This window comes from Lissotriton vulgaris, chromosome 4_1 (assembly GCF_964263255.1).
Source record: "Lissotriton vulgaris chromosome 4_1, aLisVul1.2, whole genome shotgun sequence".
NCBI lineage: Eukaryota > Metazoa > Chordata > Amphibia > Caudata > Salamandridae > Lissotriton > Lissotriton vulgaris.
The window spans coordinates 2,075,568,226-2,075,593,881 of record NC_141691.1 but is presented as its reverse complement, the minus strand read 5'-3'; the positions used below and the strand labels follow the sequence as shown (position 1 = coordinate 2,075,593,881).

At 47.9% G+C, this 25,656-nt stretch overlaps 1 protein-coding gene across 2 annotated transcripts in view; it reads right to left on the bottom strand.

Moving 5' to 3' along the window:
- Window positions 1–25,656, bottom strand: part of CPSF1 (cleavage and polyadenylation specific factor 1) — a 324,374-nt gene that overhangs the window by 178,430 nt on the left and 120,288 nt on the right. For both annotated transcript variants that reach the window (XM_086966520.1, XM_086966519.1), the window contains exons 21-23: window positions 22,564–22,700; window positions 21,936–22,110; window positions 20,182–20,388 (exon numbers count right to left, since the gene is read on the bottom strand). In XM_086966520.1, coding sequence (XP_086822646.1) covers window positions 20,182–20,388; window positions 21,936–22,110; window positions 22,564–22,700 — 519 coding nt within the window. The remainder of the gene's footprint in view (window positions 1–20,181; window positions 20,389–21,935; window positions 22,111–22,563; window positions 22,701–25,656) is intronic.

Here is a 25,656-nt window from a genome sequence, read left to right as displayed (position 1 = left end):
TCAGTGAAAAACTAGCAATGTTATCCTATGGGAGGAAATTCAAGTCACAGGTAAAGTAGGTTCTCGTTACTTTTGTAACCCAGGACTGGACTCCTAGGTTCAGTACTGGGGCCTCTACCTAAGACAGATAAGTAATTACGTTTTAGTAGTTGGTACAATTTTTAAGGATTATTTGTAGTTTGCAAAAATAGACACTTAGAAGAATTTTCACAGAAAAGCAGTCATATGGTTTCCTATGGAAGAAATTTAGGTTACTAGTAAACACGGTTATGATTACTTTTGCGGTTCAGTACTGGACTAAAAGGTACTCTCCTGATCACAGGTGAGTACTTCGGAATTCGTTATTCAGCAGATTTTAGACGAATATTTAACAGTTTTAAAACTGCACACTTAAAAGAAATTTCAAGTGAAACCAGTCAATGTTAGCTTTTGGAAGAGTCATCAGCTTTTAGGTAAGTACTTGACTGGCAGAGTTAAGGTTCTGGGCATAGACTCAGGGATCCCCCAGGGTCAGGTAGGTACAGTTAGGAACACCGTCAGCGGCACAGGGGCAGCCGGGTGCAGAGGTAGTTAGGCCCAATGTTATCCAATGAGAGGCAGGGAGCCTAGGGTTGGTGGCTACTGGCTATCAGGCAACGCGGCTGTGGGAGCTTGGCTGCTGGTCACTTGCTAAGGGCAAATAGGGAAGTAGAATAGGACAAAGGTTGCACTGCCAGAGGCACTTGGGCAGCTGGGTGCAGGGTGCTTTTGAGCCGTCGGGCGCTCAATGTTATTCAATGAGGAACTTGAAAAGGGAATAAAGGCTGCAGGCTCAAGGACGGAGGATTTTCTGGAGCGACCAACACTTCGAGGGGTAAGTTGGGATCTTGGAGGATAGGTAGACACTCAGGAGTTGGGCACAGGGGGCGCCGGGTGCAGGGGTGTCTTTGGAGGTCGGGAAACCTTACCACCTGCTGGTCGCGGTCGGAGGGGTCCTTTGTCTTGAGGCTGCAGGCGTCGTCGGGGTCGTCGAGGAGGGTCCTTGGACACTGGATTCCAGGTCAGAATCGCCAGGGGGACGCCCTCAGGGTCTTGATTCACTCCAGCATCGGCCAGGCTCGGCGGGTGCAGAGTGTGCAGGGTTCACGGTTCCGGGATGATGCCAGGGCTTGTTACTTGCTTTGAGCAGTACAACTGCTTGTGGGAGACCCAGGTAGTCAGTCACAAGGCAGTCAGGTCCTCGGGCGTTTTTGAGGTTACTGACCACTGGAGACTCCGGGTTTAGCAGGAGCAGGTTCCAGGGTCGACAGGCCGGTAGACGTTCTTAAGACGGCTGTCTCAGGACTAAATGAATTTATTCCATGGGAAAATGCGATTCATTAAGTATATTCTTTTTTGCCAACACCTTTTGAGTGTCTTATGATTAGCGTTTGTTGATGAGTATATATATTCGCCTAGTGCTGTTTCTTATGGCGTTATATTGAACTTTTTAGTCAGAATTTCACTGCCTCTTTTTTATCTTCCTTTATTTTTCTCTTTTTATCACCCCTATTTATAGAATCGTTTTTCTGGTATATCTTTAAAGTGCAGCGTTCTTCTTTATCACTTACTGGAAATTTCCGACTTGGTTTGTTATTTTAAAAAATTATTTTCCTTCTAGCCCGCTTTCGATGGCCACTTCCTACATTCGAAGTCTATCGCCGAGCTATATACTATAATAGCGGCTTCATTTTCCCTATCTCCACTTTTGACTCGATAGAGGTTACCGCTCTAGCGCTGGGTGTGTCTAATCTTATCTTACTCAGGTGCGACACATTATACCGCCTCCGCGTTATTTATGCGCGTCTGAGCTCAAACGTACTTTTCCCTTTTCGGTTTGGATGGTGACCCGTTTTGCCCACATCCCGAGATCTTCGACTTATCCGGAAAGTAAGTTTCTTATTTGTGGACAAGCCCTTATTTTAACTACTTTCATCCCCTTGGCCGGTGGGTTATATTGTTCGTTTCATATTTGTGCAGGACTATCCTTGAAGCGCAACTTCCTCTCCCATCCGGCTGGGTCCTGTGGGTGTAGTGTTTATCGGCACTCCGACACTCTTTGCATCTCTGGATTCATCCGAAGGTAAACGTTATTAAATGTTCCTCCGGCCTTTAGCTATACGTTTGTAGCTGTTGTTAATATAACATATTGGAGACATGTGCGTAGGAACTATTCTCTGGTCGACGGCCACCATTTAAACAAGAGCCATAAGTTTTTTGTAATTCCGCTTGGCTTGTGATTTGGCTCCTGCTTAGCTCGTCCCTTTTGCATATACTTTTAAATATAGGCGATTCTATATTCCTTGTCCTCCTTTATTTTAGAATATCTCTTGTAAAAATGCGGTTTGGTTGGCCATAGATATCAGGATGGCTACGCTTTCATCTGTCACTTCTAACATCGCTCCCCCAAACACTCAGGTGAGCATTTTCTGCCGGCTGGCTACTGTTGTTCGGCTATAACTTAACATTAAAGTGTATAGATTTTTGTATGTGTATAGATTAGTGAGTGGGTACCTTCCTTTGAGAGATGAATTTTCTATAGCCTTTCCACCGAGTTGTTTCGCCTTTATTGTGACCCTTCGATATGGTTGTCGCTATTTCAGAAATTTCAGAGCATTCTTGCATTTTATAGTCACTTATATCTCTCCTTTTCCCTATATTCATTTCAGAGAGATCTCTATGTCTGTCGCCATCTAATGTGGAACCTGCTGTTATCTGCTCTGAAGGGTTTACATGGCTGATTATTTTCGTCCCTCCGGTATGTATACCTTTAGTCTTGCCGATTTCGACACTGAAATATCAGGCCTATCAAAAGAAAAAACCTCCCCACACCCATCCCTCCCCTTCCCATCTTTCTTTCTCCCCTCCACTCCCCCTTTCTTTCCCCCCCCACACCCCCCTCCCGTTCTCTCTTCCCCCCCCCCCCCTTGGGATAACTGAAACGGGCTTTGGCCTATCCCATCATTTGCAAGTTACCCCTACATAGTATAAGATATTCCTTGCTCCCAATTAGATAGTTGTCTTTTCGGATGTATGTGAACTGGGTGTAGTAAGACTTTATTATGTTTTTGTTTTACTCCATGTATAGACCATATCCATTTCCCCTTTTAAATAATTCCCCTCCCTTTACAGCATTTTGGATTTTTGTTTGATTCATTCTTTTTTTGCCCACAGATACGTTGGGATATGTTGGTGTTTGCCCAGAAACTTTGTAATTGAGTTACATCTCACCCCTTTGATATTTGGAGGATTTTCCCAGCCTTACATACTTGAATGACTGGCGCCCTGATGAAGGAATTCCCCACTGTGGCATTTTTCCGAAACGCGCGTCAGCGCTTTCTTTTGTCTGGTTGCTGAGAATGTGTGTGTAGTTTGCTGTACCCTGGTGGATGTGCTGTTTTATGAATGTGTAGATGTTAGATTGTATGAGTGAATTATGTACATAAAATGTTTTTACTGTCCTTTTTTGTTCTGGGCTGACATTATATGAATTATATATGTCGATATATTTACTGAAGTAATGAATCTCTTTTTTACAAATATATATACACCTGACAATAAAATGATCTAATATCACCAACTGTTCTGTGGGCAATTGTGTACGCTGCTTTCTCCCTTGGTTTAATCTTTTTAGGCTCCACTTTTTCCTCAGAATGAGAGGCCTTTCTCTTTTTAGGTGTTAGGTTAGAAGATTCCTCCCCAGAATCTGAGTCTGATGCGCCTTCTTCTTTGGAAGCCACAACAGCAAACGAGCCTCTCTGTCTCTCAGAGTTTTAGCAGAGAAGGTTCTACAATATTTACAATCCTTGGCCACATGCTTAGGATGAAGACAATATAGGAAGTCCTTGTGAGGATCTTCAGAGAAAAGCCTGGCCTTTCCACAGGATCTGCAAGGCCTGAAAAGCCTCTTTTTAGAGCTTTCAGCCATTATGAAGAAAATAGGTACACACAATACCTTAATCCAGAAGAAAAGACAGTAGAAGTAAAAAGGTCAATAGTTCACTCAGGAACAGCAAACTGAGCAGAGCTCAGAAAGACTCTGTAGTATTCACTGTTTTGTGCCTTCCTGGCACCTGTAGTTAGAACCCTTGTGTTCTTATGTTCTATGGCTTTGTAGTAGAATGTTGCCTTCTGGCAGTTGATAGCTTTGCCTGCTGCCTGTCGCTGTGCTTCTCCTAAGCTGAATAAACTTGATCTACAAACTAACCTATTGTCCATCCAACTTCAATACTACAAATTTGTTGGCGACGATGCTGCTTAGGAGAAGGTAAAAGAACCTGCCTTACCTCGTTTCTCCTCGTATTCCTGTGGTGTGTACACTGTGGATCGAGTGTACTTGAAGAGCAGCTGTTCGACTCCCTGGTGAAGATCATCAGCGAGATAAGTGGTCCGCTTTCCTTCTGCGCGAATTTAATTAACTTTAGGCGCATTAATCGGCTTAATCGGCTTAATTCACAAGTGCGCGACGTCATTGGTGTCAGCGCGAGATTGTCTAGTGAGGAAGCTGCAGCGTCATTTCCAGCGCGAGCGCGCCACGTCATATCAGCGCGAGGAAGTCTGACGCGTCTCCATGGCAATCCAGGACAATCGTCTGACGTGAACCTGACGCGTCTCCCTGACAACGCGTCTCCGCGTCCGTTCGCGCTTTACCATTCTGAAGTCTCCGTAAGCGGCGTCTCCATGGCAATCAATAACAATCGCCTGACGTGAACCAGACGCGTCTCCCTGACAACGCGTCTCTGAGCCTGTTCGCGCTTTGCCATCCTGTAGCCTCTGAAGGCGGTCTGCGTCATTCACTTGCTGGCACCACTTCCATTGGGAACAATAACACTTGAACATAAAGAAAAGTATCTTTTACACTGACATTGCTGAACATAGCATAAGGAAAAGTGTCATTGATCAACAGTGCACAGTCATTATTTTTCCAAAGGGAAGGTGTTCGTTGTCTTCCAAATCTACACGAAGGTGCCATCTAGTGGTGGAAAAATTATCACATGGTCCTTTCTCAAGGAAAATCCATTTTTTTTGCATACTGAACTACTTTTGCACAGCGACAGAGTCCTTAAAGAGGGAATTTTCCAATCTTTTCCAGTATGCAATCTGTTTCTCCTCCTCCTCCTTTTCTCGAGACCCCAGGCAATCCTCCCATAATCTGGAGAAAATGGTTTGATGCCTTTGAGACTTATTTGGGGGCTATAGTTGCGTCCAGATATCGCGCAGAAAGGAAGAAGTGTCTTCTACTGCATTCCTTGGGTTTCGAGGGAAGAGAAATCTTCAAGCATTTACCTCCCTTAGTAAGGAACAACGCTGAAGAAGATGTAGACGAATACACAGAGACTAGATTAAGGCTTGAGTTACGGTTCGATGTCAAGCCAAGTCTTGTTGTTATAAGACACAAATTTTTCAAAAGAGAACAATTATCTGGGGAGGATGTTGAGACGTACGTTTCTTGCCTAAGACAACTAAGTGCTGAATGTGAATTTGAAGGTTTTCGAGAGCAATTAATTAGGGATCAATATGTTTGTAAGTGCTCCGATAAGTCTATTCAGCAGAAGCTTCTAACTTTGGGCAATCCCACACTTGAAGAGACTATTCGTATGGCCAAGAGTATAGAGCTGTCAAAAAAAGAAGTAAAGGAACTTGAAAAGAAATGCGATGAGGGAGTTTCGATAGTTAGAACCAAGGAGAACAAAGACAGTAAAGTGGTTGGCAGTCAACGTTTTGATAGAAACAACACTCCTGGTTCTCAACGTTTTGAGAGAAATGCTTTTTCAAGAAATGACATTTGTTACAGATGTGGAAATCCTTCCCATAATAAAAACAACAAGTTTTGCCCTGCCAGGAACTCTACTTGTCGGAACTGTGGGAAGTTTGGGCACTTCGCAAAAATTTGCCAAATCTCTAAACAGGGAAATTCTACCTTCAGCAACAAGTCTCAGAGTCTGAGTACCGTCAACACTATTGGGAATGTCTCAGAGTCCTATGGAAATACCGATGATGACTCCGACTCTATGAATGGCATCCAAGATGACCTCAGAGACATGGTTGTAGTAGTACGAGACGATGGGGTCATTATTGGGGATCCATCTGACTGTGTTGATCCTCTCGAAGAGTTTGGTGTGGGTGACAAGATAATTACCCTATTAGTGGACTCTGGAGCTAGAGTAACTATGATTACACAAAAATTGTTTGATGTAACTTGGCCTGAAAGGAACCTCCTACCTCCTGACAGGACCCCTGTTTCTTATGAAGGGCGTAGAATTGCTCTCCTGGGGTTTTTTGAAGACATTATTCAGTTCAGGGGAAGGAGGATCTTTGGTAAAGTGTACGTTTCATTGAAGGGCTTAAACATTTTGGGTTGGTTCCACCAGGGTTTGTTCAAGATGATCCTTAGACCAGGGTACAAAGAACAGATCAGTATTGAGGAATCTTGTGATAATGTAGAGAGTTTAGCTGTTATTGTTTCAGGTGACAATATTGAGAGTTTAATTTCCAGATTCCCAAGAGTCTTCGGGAATGGCCTTGGCATCATCAAGGGTTTCAACCACGAAATTAGAGTAAAGGATGGTGCCATCCCCGTAAAACATAAGGTGAGGAGTGTTCCTTTCAGCGTGAGGGATGATTTAGAAAAGGAGTTGATGGGTCTATGCAGAAAAGGAGTCATAGAACCCATTGAGTCGTCCTTGTGGTTGTCTCCTCTTGTTGTCGCCAGAAAAAGGAATGGGGATTTGTGAGTCTGTGTGGATTTGCGCAGTCTCAATAAGAACATCTGGATTGATTCACACCCCTTACCAAAAATAACAGATTTGTTGTCCCTTACCAGGGGGGCAAGGTGGTACACTAAGCTGGACTTGGCCTCCGCTTACCACCAGGTGGTGTTGAGTCAATCTTCTAGACACCTGACTGCATTTGTCTCCCCCTTTGGCAGTTTTCAGTACTGTAGGATGCCGTTTGGCCTTGCGTCAGCGGCCGCAGTTTTCCAAAGGTTGATGAGTCAGATGTTTAGGGACACTCCTGGAGTGATTGTCTTCCAGGATGATGTTTTGATTTTTGGCGAGAACAAGGCGGATCATGACTTTTCCTTAAATCAGGTCCTGGAAATCATGCAAGAAAAGGGTATTGTTTTAAAGAAAGAGAAATGTGTTTTCTTAAAAGAAAAGATGGAATTTTTGGGTCATGTTGTTTCTCATGCAGGTGTGGAACCACGTCCTGGTTTAGTGAAAGCCATTGTTGATGCTCCTCCACCTGCCGACAAGTCTGGACTAAAATCTTTCATTGGTCTCAGTGAATTTTACTCTAGATTCATCAAAGACTACGCGTCAAAGGTTCAACCTTTGACCAACATGTTAAAGAAAAGTGTGCCTTTCGTTTGGGATGAAAATTGCCAAGAAATTTTCAAGTGGATCAAATCTCAGCTTGTTGGGGAGAGTATTCTCAAACCCTTTGATCCCAACAAGGAGTGTGTCGTGACTGTTGATGCGAGTGGGTTTGGACTTGGGGCTGTTCTTACTCAGAGGAATGGACAAGTTGACAACACCATCGCATATGCCTCAAGGGTACTGCGTGGAGCAGAAGTTAACTTCTCTGTTATTGAGAAAGAGCTTTTGGCCTGTTGGTGGGCGGTCAGGAAGTTCAATCCTTATCTCTGGGGTAGTCATTTCACTATTCGTACCGATCACAGTCCCCTAGTTTCTATTTTGTCCGGGGAAAAAATTAAGGAGCACACCCCTAGAATTGCGAGGCTGTCCACTAAGCTTCTTCAGTATGATTTTAAGGTTGTTTATCTGCCAGGCTCAAAGAATGTCAGAGCCGACTATTTTTCTCGTTTTCCTTTAACCGATAATGACTCCGAGGTTGAAAAAGATGAAGACCTTGAGGATTGTTTTGTTGCGGGTCTGGATCTTGAAGGCATGTGTGCAATCAGTGAGGGTGAGTGGAAAAAAGAGTTATTGAAGGATGCGGTTCTCCTACAGGTTGTCGACTATCTGAAGTCTGGTTGGCCCAAAGAGAAGAATGTTACTGGGCTTTTCCAAACTTTTGTCAAGGTTGCCGACGAGCTCACTGTTGAAGATGGCATTCTCATGCGGTGTGGGAGGCTTATTCCTCCTGAGAGCTTGCGGAAGCGTCTGGTGGATGGTGCACATGAAGGGCATTTAGGGAAGACTTTCACCAAACGTAGGTTGAGAGATGTGTTCTGGTGGCCACAGATGGACGTGTGCGTTGATTCTCTGGTTGACAACTGTGTAATTTGTAAGTCCTCAGATAAAAGTCATAAGGTTAGGTCTCCCCCTATGGAGCCCGTTCAACTTCCGGAAAGGGCGTGGGAAAAGATTGGGGTTGATCTGGTCGGTCCTTTTTACCTTTTACCTTCTTGTTCCCGTTTTGCCATTGTTGCCATTGATTACTACTCCAAATGGCCGGAAATTCGCTTCGTCAGTGAAGCCTCCTCTGCTAGTGTAATTTCTTTTTTGAAAGACATCTTCTTGAGAGAGGGGTTTCCTTCTGTTGTCATGACTGACAATGGTGTCCAATTTGTCAGTTGTGAGTTTGAATCCTTCCTCAAACAAGGTGGTGTGACACATAAGAAAAGTTCCCTTTACCACCCCCAGGCCAATGGCCTCGTTGAGAGGATGAACCGTGTTCTCAACAACTGCATCCAGTGGGCCATTGCTAGCAAGTATGTGGTTGAGAATGCTGTGCGTTCCATGTTATGGTTTTATCGTACAACAGCTCATTCTTCTACTGGGGTCTCCCCTTTTGAGCTCCTGAGGGGTAGAAAACCCTCCACCAAAATTTGTCCGGGTTGGATGTCCAAGTGGGTAAAAATGAATGTTATGGATGGAGTTGATGTTTTTGTCAGAGACAATGTTTCTGAAGCTCAGAAGAAGCAGAAAACATATTTTGATGAAAGGAAGAGATCTGTTGCCCATGACATCTGTGTTGGTGATGTGGTTCGAATTAAAAATCCTGTTCATGTCACCAAAGGTAGGAGCAAATTCTCTCAACCAGTTGTAGTTGACAAGGTCTGTGGAAATGCTGTACGTGTGAATAATAAGGATTGGTGGAACATCTGCAAAATTGTTAAAATTAGTAGTGATGATGCTTACACTGGTGTTTCTCAGCCCAATCCCAGCTCTGTTTCAAGTGACAAACGTTTTGGTACTGTTGCTATTAATGGTAATGGCAGAAATGTTGTTGATGCTTCTGTTCCTGGACCTCGCAGGAGTCATAGAGTGTGTAAGGTTCCTGCCAGGTTCAGATAACCTGTTGCTTCTGTTTTCTCCTTCACTTCCAGTTGTGCTTTCTTCTTTCTCCTATTCTCGTTCTAATTTTCTGGCTACTTCTCTCCTCTTTTCTTTTTCTTCTTCTGTTCTTTTCTTTTCTTTTCTCCCCTCCTTCTCCTAGTACGAACGCTTCTTCTTTTGTTTTACTGAAAAGAGGATAATGTAGTATTCACTGTTTTGTGCCTTCCTGGCACCTGTAGCTAGAACCCTTGTGTTCTTATGTTCTATGGCTTTATAGCAGAATGTTGCCTTCTGGCAGTTGATAGCTTTGCCTGCTGCCTGTCGCTGTGCTTCTCCTAAGCTGAATAAACTTGATCTACAAACTAACCTATTGTCCATCCAACTTCAATACTACAGACTCCTTCCTCACACGAAGGCGGTTGGAAATCTGAGGCAGGAAGCTTCTGCTGGGGAGTGTGAGGGCAGGGCAGCAATGCTGATTGGCTAACTTATGGACCAAACAATGAGGAGGTCTGGTTACCAAATACTTCAGTCCCTATGGGCTTTTCTACGCAGTTTTTCTTCTCTATGATACTGCTTTGGTCATTCTGTTACCGTGAGACTCCCACCATGACGACGGGGAAGATACAAGCATGTGAATCTATGAAAGATGTAATACTGGAGAAGTTGTATTGTCTGCACCAGTTTGTTTGGAGCCCCCCTCTATAGAAGGAGCGACGAAAGGAACCTCTAGTTTGTGTGGCCTGTGAAGCTCCCATAGATTTGGCGGTGTTTGTACCCTTCTTCATTTTTTCAAGTGATGAGTCTACTTCTGGACCGAACAATTGGTTTTGATTAAAGGGTTGATTTAAAATGGTAGTTTGCACTTCATGTTTAAACCCTGAAATGCGTAGCCACGCATGTCTTTTAAGTACGACACTAGTATTTACAGCTCTAGATGCAGTATCTGCTACATCTAGTGCGCACTTGATTGAGGCATTAGAAATAAGCTTGCCTTCTTCTATAAGATCAGTTGCCTGTGTTTTATATTGGTCAGGTAGATGTTCTAGCAGTTTTTCTAACTGATCATAATGAGCCCTATCATATCGTGAAAGGAGGGCTTGTGTATTAGCTATACCCCATATGTTGGTAGCTTGTGCAGCTATTCTTTTGCCTGAGGCATCTATGACCTTGGATTCCTTGTCAGGTGGGGGTGCCTCACCTGAAGTTTGCGAGTTTGCTCTCTTCCTAGCATTTGACACAACTAGTGAATCTTTTTTTTTGGAAAACCTTTATTTGTAGAAAAAAGTACACCGCTATTCAGCCATACATCCCGGAGGCCAGGCAGCATTGAGGCAGCAGGAAAGGTCGTGTACAATACCATAAGCAGGAGCAATCAGGTTTAATTTTAAATAACATCAAACTCAGAAATAAATAAACCGTGAGGTAGGAAGGCCTAAAAAGGCCAAGAGAAAGAGGTGTGCGGTAAGCACGAAAGAAAAAGGAAGAGAGAGAGGGTAGGCTGAGGACAATACAGATACAGCGGACTTGTGTAGCGGGAGGAGGTCGGGGGCTGCACACCCAAGGCAGCACACTGAGAATGACAACGGCGAGTCACGTGGGAAGTAGCACAGCAGGATAAGCAATCTGGAACCACAGGTAGGGGGCATTACGGGGAAAGCTGGACCTCGGAATCAAGTTCCACGGGGGGGTCGCAAATGTCACCTCTATGAGAGTTCCAGGCACCCCACACAGACCTCCACATTTTAGGTTTGCCCCTGGCCACATACACCGTCTTCTCACGCAGCATGCACCAGTCCATATTGGTTTCCCATAGGCTGAGCGAGGGAGGAGCAGGCGCACCCCATTTCTGGGCGATGTCTCTTTTGGCCACCATGTTGCCCAAGGTGACCCAACGGGTCTGCGCAACGCTATAATCAGTCGGGCCCCAAATGTTGAGGAGGCATCTCCGGGCTTCTGCCGGCAGGGCCACACCAGTCACTTCTTTCATCACATCGTGCACACGTGTCCAATACCGGGCCACACCAGGACATTCCCATATGATGTGTAGGAAGGTCCCAAGCATACCACACCCCCGCCGGCACATGCCATCCGTAGACAGTCCCATATGTATAAGTCTGGGGCCAGTGACATACACCCTGTGCAATATCTTCAGCTGCACCAGGTGGAGCCGTGCCGATATGGCCACCTCTCTAGGTGAGGAGACCGCCGATTGCCACTCTTCGTCATCCACCTCTATGCCGTCATGCACCCAGAGCTCTCTCAATCGTATCAACAAATCAACTCTCACATTAATAAGTTTTTTATACGTTAGGGAGATAGCGCTGTCCGGCATATGACCGTCCAGCACCCGATCTTCCAGGGGAGATGATTCGGGGATCGCCTCCCCCTCCGATACATAGGGGGAGAGGGCATGACTAAGCTGGGCGTGTCGGAAGTATTCCGTTGCCGCCAGTTGGAACTCAGATTGCAACATCTCAAACGACTTGACCCGTCCCCTGGCCACCATGTCCCCAACCTTGGATATCCCAATGGTGTCCCACCTGTCGAAGCCCTTAGTATGCCACAGCTTCCCCAGTACGTCTGAATCAAACAGCGGGGTGGCCATGGTAACCCTGTTTTGCCAGCCCAAAGTTTTAGTGACTGCGCGCCATATATGCACCATCGTCTTAGTGGGACCTGTTAGCTTCCGATCCAGAGACCTGGAGTATAACACTCTATAGTAGTTCCCATCTCCACGAGCCACCGATCCATAGGGTAGCCCGGGTTGATCGCCGGGCCGTAGAGGCCATGATTAATTGCCGCGAGCTGGGACGCCCAGTAGTAGCGCCTCACATCAGGCAGGGCAATGCCCCCATCGTAACTTGGTATAGTCAGCTTAGTCAGCCAGCGAGATACGTGGCCTACCATCCCACAGCAACGCTCGCTGCAGGGATTCGATATCCGCAAAGTATTTCGCTGGTACGGGATCCTGAGTATTCTGCAGGGCATACAGGAAGCGAGGCAACGCCATCATTTTAAACAGGGCAGCTCTACCCATCAGAGAGATCGGCAACTTTTTCCAGCCCTCGACGTCTCGGCGCAGCCGCTCCAATGGTGGAAGGAGGTTGTGCGAGTATCGGGCTCGGGAGTCCCGCGACACGTAAATGCCCAAATACCGAAAGCCTTGCTGGGCTACCTGTATTGAGCACCCACGGGGGAGGCGCGGCGTATCTCCGGACAGTACATACAACGAGGACTTAGTCCAGTTGATTACTAGGCCCGAGTGGGCCCCGAAGGTCCCCAAGAGGTCGAAGGCCACTATGAGCGAGTGGCAGGGAGAGGTAAGGTACAAAAGGATGTCGTCCGCGTAGAGCGACACCCGGTCTTCGAAACCCGGGGACCACGTTATCCCTGAGATATCGGGGTGCGTTCTGATCCAGGCCGCCAGAGGCTCAAGTGCCAGGGCGAACAGGAGCGGGGAAAGCGGGCAACCTTGTCTAGTGCCCCTGTGCAGCGCAAAAGAGGCCGACAGCCGACCATTAACCGCCACATTGGCCAGTGGAGCAGAATACAGTAGTCGGACCCAGCCGATGAAAGCGGGTCCAAACCCCAACTTGGCCAGAACTGCCCACAGGTAGTTCCACTCCAACGAGTCGAAGGCCATAGTGGCGTCGAGAGAGGCGAGGACAGTAGGTTCACGAAGCAGATGTATGCGTGCCATTACTGCGTGAAGCCGTCTCAGGTTGAGCGCCGTATTCCGGTGCGGTATGAAGCCGGACTGGTCTGGGTGGACCAGGTCCGAAATCACTCCCACCAACCGGTTAGCCAATAGCTTGGCCAGAATCTTGGGTTCGGCGTTTAAGAGGGAGATGGGTCGGTAGGATCGGCAAAGATCTCGCGGCTTCCCCTCCTTGTGTATCACCACAATGGTGGCCAGCCGCTGGTCGGGGGGGGGGGGGAGTTCTCCCGCCTCCCGGGCCTCAAGGAACATGTTCAACAGAGGTGCGGCAAGCGCGTCGGCTCTGAGTTTGTAAAGCTCAACCGGGATGCCGTTGGGCCCCGGCGCTTTGCCCGAGCGCAGTGATTTAATAGCCAAGGCCATCTCATCTACCGTCAGGTCCCGATCCATGTCGTCACGCTCGAGATCCGAGAGGCAGGGAAGCTCAATGTCCTCCAAGAAGGAAGCCGACGCGGACTCCGGAAGGGGGTCCACAGAGGCGTAAACCTCCTCGAAGTAGTCTGCGAAGGACCCAACTATAGCCGCCGGGTCTGTTAAGGATAGGCCATCCGCACTCACCAACTCCGGGACCACCCAAGACGCGAGTTCCCTTCTATCTAGCCACGCCAGGAGCTTGCCAGCCTTGTCTCCCGCATCGTATATCCTGCCTTGTTGCTCCCTGCTCAGGGCTTTCGCCGCATCGGTGGCGGTCGCCCGGAGCTCAGACTGCTTGAGGGAGAGAGCGTGGAGTAGTTCGGGGGATGGGCCCAGCGCCAGCTGGGAGTTTAACTCAGCAAGGTCGGATTCCAGTCGAACTACGTCCTCGTCCCGCCGGCGGCGGACCTCCGCAATCAAGGAGAAGGCCTCGCCGCGAAGCACGGCTTTGAAGGCCTCCCAAAGTGAGACGGCTGAATCAACCGAGCCTGCATTCTCGACAAAGTACCGATCCATAGCCTTAGCCAGGAGCGACCTGGTCTTCGGGTCGCGAAAGTACCAAGGGTTAATGGGAGCCACCCGCGAGGACGCGGGGATCTGAAAGTCAAAGGAAACCCAAACTGGGGAGTGATCCGAAATGCCCCTAGCCAGAAGACGCGCGGTGGACAGGGACTGCGCCTGGGCAGCCGGGGTGAGGACGTAGTCTAGTCTAGAAAGGCTACCATGGGCGCCGGAGAGGAACGTTTACTGTCTCTGGGAGGGGTGCAACAGACGCCAGCAATCAACCATCCCCATGGAACTCAGAAAATCAGACAGCCAGAACTGGGAAGGACGCAGGTCTCTGGATGAGAAGCGGTCCAGGCTCCCGGAAACGACAGAGTTAAAGTCACCACCCACAAGTAACAGTCCCTCGGGGAGACCTAAAATGGCGCCAGCTAGATCCCTGAAAGTAGTCTCCTGTAGCCCCGGGGGAATATAAACCGAAACCAAAACTAGCGTACGGCCCTCCCATTTGCCCACCACAGCCACATATCTGCCTCTCTCATCCGCAAGCACCGACTCCACCTCCAACGGGAGGGACATGCGCACCATGATGCCCACCCCTCGTGATCCCGAGGAGAACCCCGAGTGTGCCACCATTTTGAAACCACGTCTACTCAAAGCTTTACAAGTGTGCCCCACTAGGTGGGTTTCCTGCAGAAAAACCACATCAGGCGAACAACGTTTGAGCATCTGCAACACAACACCCCTCTTAATGCGGTCCCCCAACCCGTTGACATTCCAGCTTAACAAGTTAAGAGATCTACCCCCCATCGTCAAGGACGCTCCGCCCCCTCCCCCCCACCCGCAATGGCGCCCACAACAACAACATAGCAGCGCAATGAATCCTCAGCCAGGACAAAGAATAAGACAAGGAAAGAAGTTGAAAAAACACACCCCAACTACCCACCACCCTGCACCCCTGCATTAGACTATAATCCACCCCAACTAGCAGTGTGCCTGTCGCCCCTTAACTAATCTACAAGAAGCCCACAGAGGAGAAAGGAGACTTCCTATCACCCCCCGTCATCCCCCATATTATTGACAAAACGAGTCAAACCAATAGCAGCAGTGTCTTAAGTTGAAGTCCCATACGGCTACTCAGCTCACGGAAAGTCAAACGAGGAACAATCATTCCTGCGCTTCCGCGCCCCCGGTGGTCTCCTCCGTCTGGTCAGCCGGTTCGCGTCGTTCCTGGGGCAGGGTATCCAGCCAGTGCCCCACCTCATCCGGAAAGTCAAAAAACAAGGTCCGGTGGTCACGTTCAATGCGGAGCTTGGCGGGGTAGAGCATGGAGTACCGCAGGCCCATTTCTCTCAGTCTCCGTTTCACCCCGGTAAAGCTCTGACGTTTTTTCTGCACGGCCTGAGTGAAATCCGGAAAGAAGTTCACGTCAGAGTTCTGGAAGCGCAGAGGGCCCGCGGTCCTCGATGCCTGCAGGATAGCGTCTCTGTCCCTAAAGTTAAAGAGCCGTGCGATGATAGGGCGAGGGGAAGCGCCCGACTTCGGCGGTCCCCCCGGTATCCTGTGGGCCCGTTCCACCGAAAAGAACTTACTCAGGCCCCCCGGCGCCAAGTTCTTAAGCACCAGGTCCTCCACGAAAAGTTCAGCCGAGTCCTCTTCGGCCTTCTCCGGTACCCCAGTAATGCGGACGTTCTGGCGCCGCGCACGGCCTTCGAACTCGTCCAGTTGGCGCGCCAGCATTCCGTTCGCCAACTTCAGGTCACGCACCTCCGTCTGAATATCAGACACATCAGTGACCAGGCTAGTCGTCTTGAGATCCAACGACTTCACCCGGTCATTGGTTTTCCCGAGGTCAGTCCTGATGAGGTTCAACTCAATCTTCAGGGAGTCGACCTTGCTGGACAGTTCCTCTCGGGGAGTGTGCATCTCCGTCTGTACTCCCGTGATCGCGCCCATGACGTCCCGTAGCGTTATTTCAGAATCGTCCGGTGATCCATCCCTTTTCGAGTCTTTAGTGCGGCCCGCCTGTACCGGCGAGCCCTTCGACTGGGAAAATCGCTCCGGAATAGTGGACTGGGACTGGGACGGTTTTCTGTTGACCCGCTGGGACTTGCCTTTGTCCAGGTCTCCTCTGCCCGCCATGTTGGCACTCCCAGGCCGGACGGTCAACAGGGGCAAAGAGGCCTCGTGGAAGGTGCGCCACACACACGATGATGTTGCCAGGGTCCGGTACTTAGGCCGAGTAGCAGGGCGTGCAGATACCAGAGTTGCTCATCGGGGGGACAAAGCGCAGACAAAGAGGCGCCCGTGTGGAAGCACCGCTGCACCCCTCGACGATGACGCGGGCGGAGCCTCCGGGGTCCGTCAAGCTAACTAAGTCCAGGAATGTCCGATTTTCATTCCGAAAGCGGGCGCCGCATCAGGACCCACTTAGCGGTCGATTCCCACTATCGTGGGACAGGATAGGTAGCAGGATTATTGCGGAGGATCGGGAGGTCTTCGGAGCTCCGAGCTCACGCGGCCATCTTGATCGCCGGCGAAGCTCCTCCCCCACAACTAGTGAATCTTAATGGTAGTTGTCCTTTAATGTAGGCTGGGTCTGCAGGTGCAGGCCTATATTTTTTCTCAATTCTAGGGTTTAAAATTCTAGTACGTACAGGGTCTTTAAAAATTTCTGGAGCATGTTTGATGACCCTTTTAATCATAGGAAGAATTTGAACAGACCTCTGCGATTGTTCAAATGTGTCTAATAGAAAATCTTCCTCTGCCTCGTCAGAATGCATAGTGGCTCCATGGTAAATGGCAGCTCTGTTCAATAGGTGCCCAAAGCCAATGTTATCTTCTGGGGGAGAAGGTTTTGATGGGTATGACTGTGGATCAGGAATATCTGGTATATCCTGTGGGTTAGGGTACTCCCAGTCTGTATCATCTGTAGGGTATGGGAAAGGCTCATCTGTGTCTATCTCTGTTCCTAAATTATACTCATCATCATTTTGAGGTGAGTGTGAAGATAAAAGAGGAGAATGTGAAGGAGACATCTGTGGTGAATTGTTAAGAGGAGCAGGAGATGAAGAAAATGGAAGTATAGGGGAAGAAGGGTGCATAGGGATGTGGCAGAGTCCTTCTTGGCAGGAACCACAGGTGTGGATGTTTCATCTGCCTTCCTCTTCTTGTGTGGTGTAGTGGACACCTGACCTGTCTTTGGGTCAATGTAGATCTTCTTTTGCAGAGATCCTGGCTGGAAGAGTTCTTCTCCTTGTGGAACCTTTGTCGGCGCCGATTTTATCGGTACCAGACGAGGTTGTTGCTTGTCTTTAGCCTTAGGAGTTGTTACAGTGTCCTTTGGCGTAGTTTTCGACACCGAAGTTGTTGCTTTCGGTGTTGTAGGATGTTTTGAGGTCTTGGACGCGTCGGAATAAGGCCTTGTCGGTTTCGGCACCGAAGACTATGTCTTCAGAGTGGAAGCGGGTCTCGTCGGCTTTGAGGCGTCGGACGCTGGCTTCGTACCCTTGACTTCTTTCGGTTTCGGTGCCGAGGGAGCTGGTGGAATCGGCACGTGCGGCTTGCTAGGTACCGAGCTACCGGAAGGCTTAGTTAGTTTCTTCTTAGCCGGGCTCGATGGTGGGGCTGTCAAAGTGGTTTTTCGGTTGCGACTGGGCCCCAGAGGTGGAGTGTTGACCTTTGCCTTCAATCTGGGTGCTGTGTGTGGTGCAGGGGCAGTAGTACTCACGCGCTGACCCGATGGAATGGAGTCATCTGAGTCGTCTGCCTCTGATATGATCTGGAGATCATCAGAATCTTCTTCGGGAACAAGCGGAACCTCCTTGTCAAAGATATCCACCGGTTCCGGAGCTGATCTCTGCATGTCGTGTCGACGGGCCCTCCGATCTCTGATGGTTTTCTTGAATTGAAAGGACGTGCAGGCTGTACAGCTGGTTTCGTCGTGTTCAGGCGATAAGCACAGATTGCAGACCTCGTGGTGGTCACGGTGTGAAAACTTTGCTCCAGACCCGGGACATGAGGTGTAGGCCTCACGGCCCGCGTCGACGACCGTAATCAATCTGATGGAGTCGAAACGCTGTTAGTCGATGTCGAAAGTAGTTTGGTAAGTTTTAAGGACGTTTTTTTGCGCTTCAAAGTGCTTAAAAAGTCTATTTCTAGCCGGAGCGGAAAACTTTCATCCGAACCCAGTGGCGGAAAAAAACATCTTTTTTTCTTTCTTTCTACTATCTCCATCATTTCCCATCATGGCGAAAAACAATCTAAGGATGGAGCCGATGCCCATGCGCACGATCGTCCAAGGGAGGAGTCACCTAACTTGTGACTACAAAGACTTCTTCCAAGACGACAACAACATGCAATCATCCGAGCCCAACACCAGGTGACGATCTAATGCTAAGTGTACAATCTGCAGCTCATATGCCTCGAACATATGTTTTAAAATAAAAATACTGTTCATTTTGAAAAATCTGCATTATTTTCGGGCCAGTTCAATGTTATCCTATGGGGAAAACAATTTGCGGTTAATCAGATAAGTACAGAACTTACAGTTTCAGTCTTTGGGACCAAAGGCCAGCCATGGGCAAGGAGTAGGTAAGTACCACTACCAGGCACAGGGCGGCCGGGAGCAGAGGTCAAAATCGCCTGGGGGCGGGGAAGGGATAGACGGGGAGGGAGGGGGGGGGGGGGGGTTGGGGGTTTGGCATGGCACACAAGCAGCACCAAACATACACCACCAGCGGCACAGGGGTGACCGGGTGCAAACAGCATCAAGCGCCCAATGCAATCCCATGGAGTTTCTTCGTTTTGTAAACAGGCAGCAGGCGTTGAACCTGGGGGTCCAGGCAGAACATCAGCAACAGCTCAGGTAAGATGCGTTGTTGGGGGTCTCAGGGGCACCGCTGGTTGAGCTCACCAAAGTCAATGGACTGCGGAACCAGGGGAGCCTTTAGACATTGGAAATCTTACCAGGCCGGTCGCAGTGGGGGGGACCCCTCAGATTCACTCTGCAGGTGCCGTCAGGGTGGGCGGGGAGGGGGTCAGCACAAACTGGATTCGGAGTCCTAGTCGCTGGGGAGACTTCACTGGGAAGTTTGGTGACTCAGGCCGTGGACGTCGGGTGCAGAGTTAACACAAGTCGCAGATCCACCTGGATCCGGAGTCTCAGTTGTTGGTTTCTTCTGGACAGGTCCGCTGTCCATGGGAGATTGAAGTCTTTGTTGAAGGCTGCAGTCCTCCCAGGGATTACAAAGGTTGCTTGCTGGTCGCAGGTCCGTCAAAGGGAGACAGGCCAGTAGGACAGGGTCCAAGTCAGTCATCATCTTCAGTCTTCTCTGCAAGGTTGTCTTCTTTCTTCATTGCAGATCTAGCTTCCATGTCTTGAGGAGCCACTTAAATACTACATTAAGGAGTATTGTAGGGGAGTAGCAGGTAGGGCCAATGGGCGCCTTACCTGGGGTGAGCTACCCTCTTGAGGGAGGGGGCATATACATAGCACTGATTGGAAGGATCTCCCAATCTTCAAGATGGCGGGGACTGAAAGATGTGCTTCACCTCGCCTCTCCCACCTTAGGGGTGGAGTTGGTTGAGGTGGGCACACCTCCTAATCTCCCAAGTGTGACCGCTGGTTTTCCCGCCCAAAGTGGAGAGCAGAGGCTGGGGGTCACATTACAAAGGCGGCACTGGCCCCTCATGGGGGAAGACACCTCTACCCAGGGTGTGCATGGTTTCTGGTCCCAGAGAGCAGGGTCTCTCTACCCAGGGGTCCAGAAATAGGTCTGGAGGTGGATGGCTGCCTAAAGCCAGTCAATCCCCGCACCAGGGTCGGTAGGTTTTCAAGGGGCACCTCCAAGGTGCCCTCCGAGTACATGTTTTAATAAATCTCACACTCAAACCACACCTATGACGCAGTAAGTGTTTTCTGGTACAGTTTTTTTAAACTTTAAGCTTTCTTATCTCTGGTTCCCCTTATTTCATTATGGTGCAATTTTATTTATTAAAATGTAATCTATTTCCTTTTAATTGGTTTATTACTTTTCTTGAGTTGTGACTTTATTACTAAAAAGGTACCGCATAAATACTTTATACATTGTCTGCAAGTGACGCCAGTCAGCTCTGTGCCACAACCATTAGGGTTACAGCTCAGGATAATTTAGCGGCTGTGATGGTTCATCCTGGCAAAATGATAATCCACTTTCATACAGAGTAAAAAAAAACAAATCTGGAAATGAATTTGAAATCTTGTACAGGAATGCAACATTGTAAGCAGGCCCAACTTACCAGAAGATACGGCCGAGTCTGACGGTTCCCCAGGGCCACCAGAAGCACCTCTTTCACTAGCGGCATCTCCCCCTGCCGCATAACTTCCTCCTTCTTGCTGTCACCCTGTGCAGAAGCTTGTCCAAACGAACTGTCCACAAGCACCCTCTGACCCATGGGGAAGTTCTTCACTAGAAAGACCAAGCGCCATTCGGGCAACTGATAGATCTGACGCATACATGAAAATGAAAGGTAAATATTTAGACAAAATACAGGGCATTTAATGATTTACAAAACAACTCAAAATTGTTCCTGAGAGGACAACCCCTAATTGATCTACATGTAAGTTCAAGGGAAGAGTGAACAAGCTGGTGCAAAGATCAGTAACTTAAACAAGTATCCACTGGAGGAAAAGAGAGACCAGGATGGGGCGTATTCCGATTCCAATAAAGAATGGAAACACTCGAAAAAGCGATTCTTTTCAGGTAAAGAGCCCTGTTCGAAAGAGTGGTGTCGCTAACATGGAAGAGGAAAGAGGTGTTCAGAGGTCACTGAAGAGCATACTCGCCTTGAGGCTTGTTGAGCTAATGTACAATTACCAGCTCTTATATCAGTGCCTGTTGCTGAGTCTAACCCGTACAGATCATAATAAGACAATGATTATCGTATGACCCTGATAGATGGATCTCTGGTAACTTCTTACTGCTTCAGCAGGTCATGGCTGCACCTGTGTCGTGTTCCAGCTAAAGGTACCACTGTCAAGTGGCATGGATTTAGCAGGAAGCACCAGTACTTTTATCATCACTTGAATTACATCATCGGACAAGCACAATGTTCTAAAACCTGTGTGCCCTTCAAGCATATCATTATGCTAAATTCACTAAGGTAAGAAGTATGCTTAGAATGCAAGTTATCTAAACCTTTGAACATCCCTGATTATTTTCACTAATTGCAAATGTAAGAATAACCAGTGGAAGGGCTCTGACTCCATAGGAGACCTGTGCCATAGCTCTTGTTGAAGCAATGTATCTAAGAGATTTTAATAAGATCTGCTCTATTTAGCAAGGGTCGCTATGTGCGGATTCAGCGCTTGGAGATCTACAGACTGTTCAAACGATGCAGTGTCACCACTGAATCATGGGGTCATTTTCCTGTAACTGCCTTGGGCACCAGTCGTCACAAATGCCTTGATACACACCAAGTAGTCCTTTTATTGAACCTAAAAAACTGCACATAACGACAAAATAAACTGAACAGCTTCAAGTTAAACCAGACTACCACAAAGTTTTTGCCAGGACAGCCAGAACCACAGCACATGTCCTCCCTCGAGCAGAAAAGCTTCTGCTTTCACCCAAAACCACACCGCGTATCCTCTCTGCAGCAATAGAGCTTCAGCTTTCACCTTTCACCAACAAACTCTCGCCCTGCATATTCAAATCCTCACCACTGAAAACATTTAGATATAAGTATAACTCATTAACCACAAAGGTTAAGGCTGCATGATTCGCATAATGAAGAGTGGGCGTCTTCAGTTAGAAACAGGTGCTCAGAAAGGTACTCTGCTGAACATTAACCCCTTCGACGCTCATGCGGAGCTCAGCTCGTCATGAGGTACACCTCTCGTACACTCATGACGAGCTGAGCTCGTCATGAACGCATAGGTTTCCGTTTGCGGTCAGCGCACCGCTGAAATCCTGCACGCAGCGATGAGGTTAAAAACTGAAGAATGCAACAGAATAGGAAGCATTTCTTGACAAGAGGAGGAGAATTCTTACCTCCATTATGCCTGTTTCCCGCACCAATACACACCAGTGGGTGATCTCCAGTTTGGAATGGACCGGTTCTTTGTCATTTAAAGGGAAGCTGCTCCGCCGGGGTTCCTCCCTGCCTGGGCTCTGGATTGTGGTGTTGTCCCCATACAGCATCTCCTCTTCATCATCAACAGTGTTACTAGATTTATACAAGAGAATGTGGGAACAGAAACTCAGTTTTTATCAATCACTTTTGAGCATGGTCAGAGCAGCAACCTTGTGAATATACTGAAGTGTGATACATTCAGCCTACAAATGTCTCTTGAATGCTCTTACAGTGGATCAATACAAGTGTGCATAAAATGGGGGTCAGAGCATGCATTCCCACTCTTTCGCCCAGAAACTAATTGACTAATGTGCAGATGAGTTACAGAAAACTGGGCTGAGACACCACACACGCGACAGGCTTAAAGCAGGCTCTGGGGCCTCACAAGCCTAGGACTCCAAATACCTCCAACTCACATACCCCAAAAGCTTCAGATCTACTAGACATCTCGGGGCTATGATGTATTACATATTTGAGGGCTCTGGCTTACCACACACTTTAGACTCTGGCCAATCAAATACTTGAAGGAGCCTTTCTAGCACATACCTCAGGTCCAGGACTGCAGGTTCCCCATCCGGATGGATTTTTGAGAGCGACTCGTCTTTAGGAGTGGCAGAACGCGCCTCCGTTGTAAACATGCCACTGATATCACGATAAACACACAGTGCAATCACCTTTGATTGCTATAACAGAGAGAGAACATTCAGTTAGGACTTTACTAGATCCATATTAATGGCCTTAATCTCACACACAGAAAGACAAAAAGAACTGGAAGCACAATCTGAGGATTGCAAAGCGGAGATAAGGAAGAGCTCTAGATATATGAACGGACAGAATTACATGCAAGACATCAAACAGAAAACAGGTACCAAAGGCTATGCGTGAAACACAGATACACGCAAACATACACACCTCTGACCGATGATAGACTGACATTCAGAACATATGTTGGCTGCCCACACCCCAGAGCTTTGTAAGAGCAAAAACCTTTATGTGTTGGTATGTTGTATATCACTGATAACTCTTTATTAAATGCATACATTTAATTGTGATAGACTATAACAAGTGACTAAGGAGCCTATGGGACATACATAGTGTCTAAAAATAGGGAGGACTTGATACACCAGGAGTCATTTACTGTTTAGCAAATCCTAGGCCAGAGACACTAGTACATTCTAACAGAATATTGTGGCCATCTCTGGCATAGGGGTGGCCCTCTGGCATAGTGCTGGACCTTCTATAATGTCATTTATCCCCAATGAGCAAGTTACTTTCCTTCTGTAACACCTTATCTAGTAGAGACTCTATCTAGCCACAGATTCCTTGCCATAGAATTTCCCAAAGCACTAGACTGGATACAGACATTTTTCTTGAGCAGTACCCCCGTGCGCCGGTAAGTGGCGTCGTTTGGCTTCACGTCGCATCGTCGGTGCCACCCCAATGCGCTGACATTAGTTTACATTTGCGACTTTCCACACCAGGAACGCGGACAATAAGTTTGTGGAACTAGGGCCTTAGAAAGTGAATAGCCCTGCACCTAGAAATCTGTTCGCAGAGCGGGGAGGATGGGTGGGATAGTCTCTACCACATAAGGCTTCACTGGAGGAAAGCAATTTGTTCATCTAATAGAGACTTTAGTCGCAGTTTCCTTACCTTAGAATGAAATGAAATTTAACAAAATTAAATGATATAAATTTGTCAAGCGCAACAATGCCCAAAGGAGTCAAGGTGCTGAATGCGGATACCGAGAGTACATCAGCCCAATACCCCGATTACAGCGAGAAAAGACATGTTTTTAAGGCCTTCATAAAATGAGCATACAGTTTTAATACCAGTTAAATGGAGGGGCAGGGAATTCAAGAACTTGGCAGCTGCAACCGAAAATGCTTTGCCTCCCCATCTCTTCCTCCGAACTTTGTGAATGACAACTAGGTTGTGAGCTGCCGATCGGAGAAGTCTGCAAGGAGAGTACCATTGCTTTATGAACAATACACATGGCTTCCAATGTGACCTGCTTCTGTATTGGAAGCCAGTGAAGTTCACGCAATGCTTTTGAGACTGATATATTTCAGAATATCTAATGTCAGCCTTGTCACCACATTTTGCTCCAGTTTGGCTAGAGTGGTCTTATTAGCATCTAAAGAGTGTGTGTTACAATGGATAGTCCAGGATGAGAATAGTGCTAAGGTCACCTGTTTCCTTGCAGGGGAGGAGATCAAAGGAAACATCTTTTGGAAGGTTCTAAGGATCCAAAAACAGGTCGCCACGGTATGACTGACTTGAAGGTCAAAAAATAGGTCATGCTCAATAACTCCTAGGTTTTTAGCAGAGTTTGTAGAGGTGGATAACGTCTCCCCAAACCACCTGGCCACCAATTCTGTTTCCATCCAGGTGATTGGCTCCCAAACATCAACACCTCCGTTTTCTCGCCATACAACTTAAGGAAATTCTTGCCCATCCATGAGGCCTTCGCCTTCATGCAGTTGTTGAAGTTGGCTGCTGCAGTATCCGAGCCCTCTGAAATAGACACGATGATCGGTGTGTCGTCGACGTAAGACTCAGCCTGGAGCCCAAGGATCAGATAAGTCTGGCCAAGGGAGAGATGTAGAAGTTGAAAAGCGTAGGGCTCAGGTAGGACCCCTGAAGTACCTCACATGGCAAGGAGAAGGGGTCAGATGTACACTCGTTTATGATCACCATCTGGGATCTGTCAAGTCAGAAATGAAGTGAGCAATTTCAAGGCCAGATCCCCTTTACCCAAGGCCTGCAAATGGTGGTGGAGATGATGCCAAAGACCGTGGACAGATCCAAAAGGATCAGAGCGGCAGCCTGGCCTGCATCCAGAAGACACCTGATACTGTCTGCTGCGGAAATAAGGGCAGTTTCTGTGCCATGATGGCTTCTAAAACAGAGCTGGGAGCTGTTCAGCAGTCCCTGCTGCTCCATGTGCGCCATCAGGTGATGGTTAAGATGCTTCTCAAAGATCTTGGCCGGAATAGGAAGCAGGGAGATAGGACGGTAGTTATTCAGATCACTGGAGTCAAGATTGGGTTTCTTGCAAAGAGGGTTGCCCGCTGCCTCTTTCCACAGCCGTGGATAGCACCCTGAAGTAATTGCTTTATGCATGATAGCAGTTAGAGGGGGAACTATTGGGCCCACTGTCAGTTGGAGAATCTAAGGGGGTGGACACGGATCTAACAGAGATCCCGATTTCAAGTTCATGAGGTTAGTCTCCATTTGATATAAGGTCAGAAGGGGGAACCCTGACAGATTCTGGATGTACCTCCTCCGCCTCACAGGTTACTAAGCAGCTCTGCTACCATGAGATGAGGCAGTAATGCAAGAGTCTGAAAGGTCCTCTTGATTAGCCAGTACAAATCCTTTGTAGACATTAGTAACCTTAAAATGGAAGAATCAGGCCAACTTGTTAAAGAGCTCAGTTGCGTCCTCAATTTCCAAAGAAACTGGAGGAGACGCAACCTGGTGGATAAGTACAAAAAGCACTTTAGAGGAGCTTGCGGATTCAATTTCCTTCGTACAAAAGATACTTTCTACTCTAATGGTCTTTTTATACTCTCTAATGGCCTTCTTATATAAAATTCTGCCTTAGTCCTAATGTAGTTTCCTTATGCATCTGTC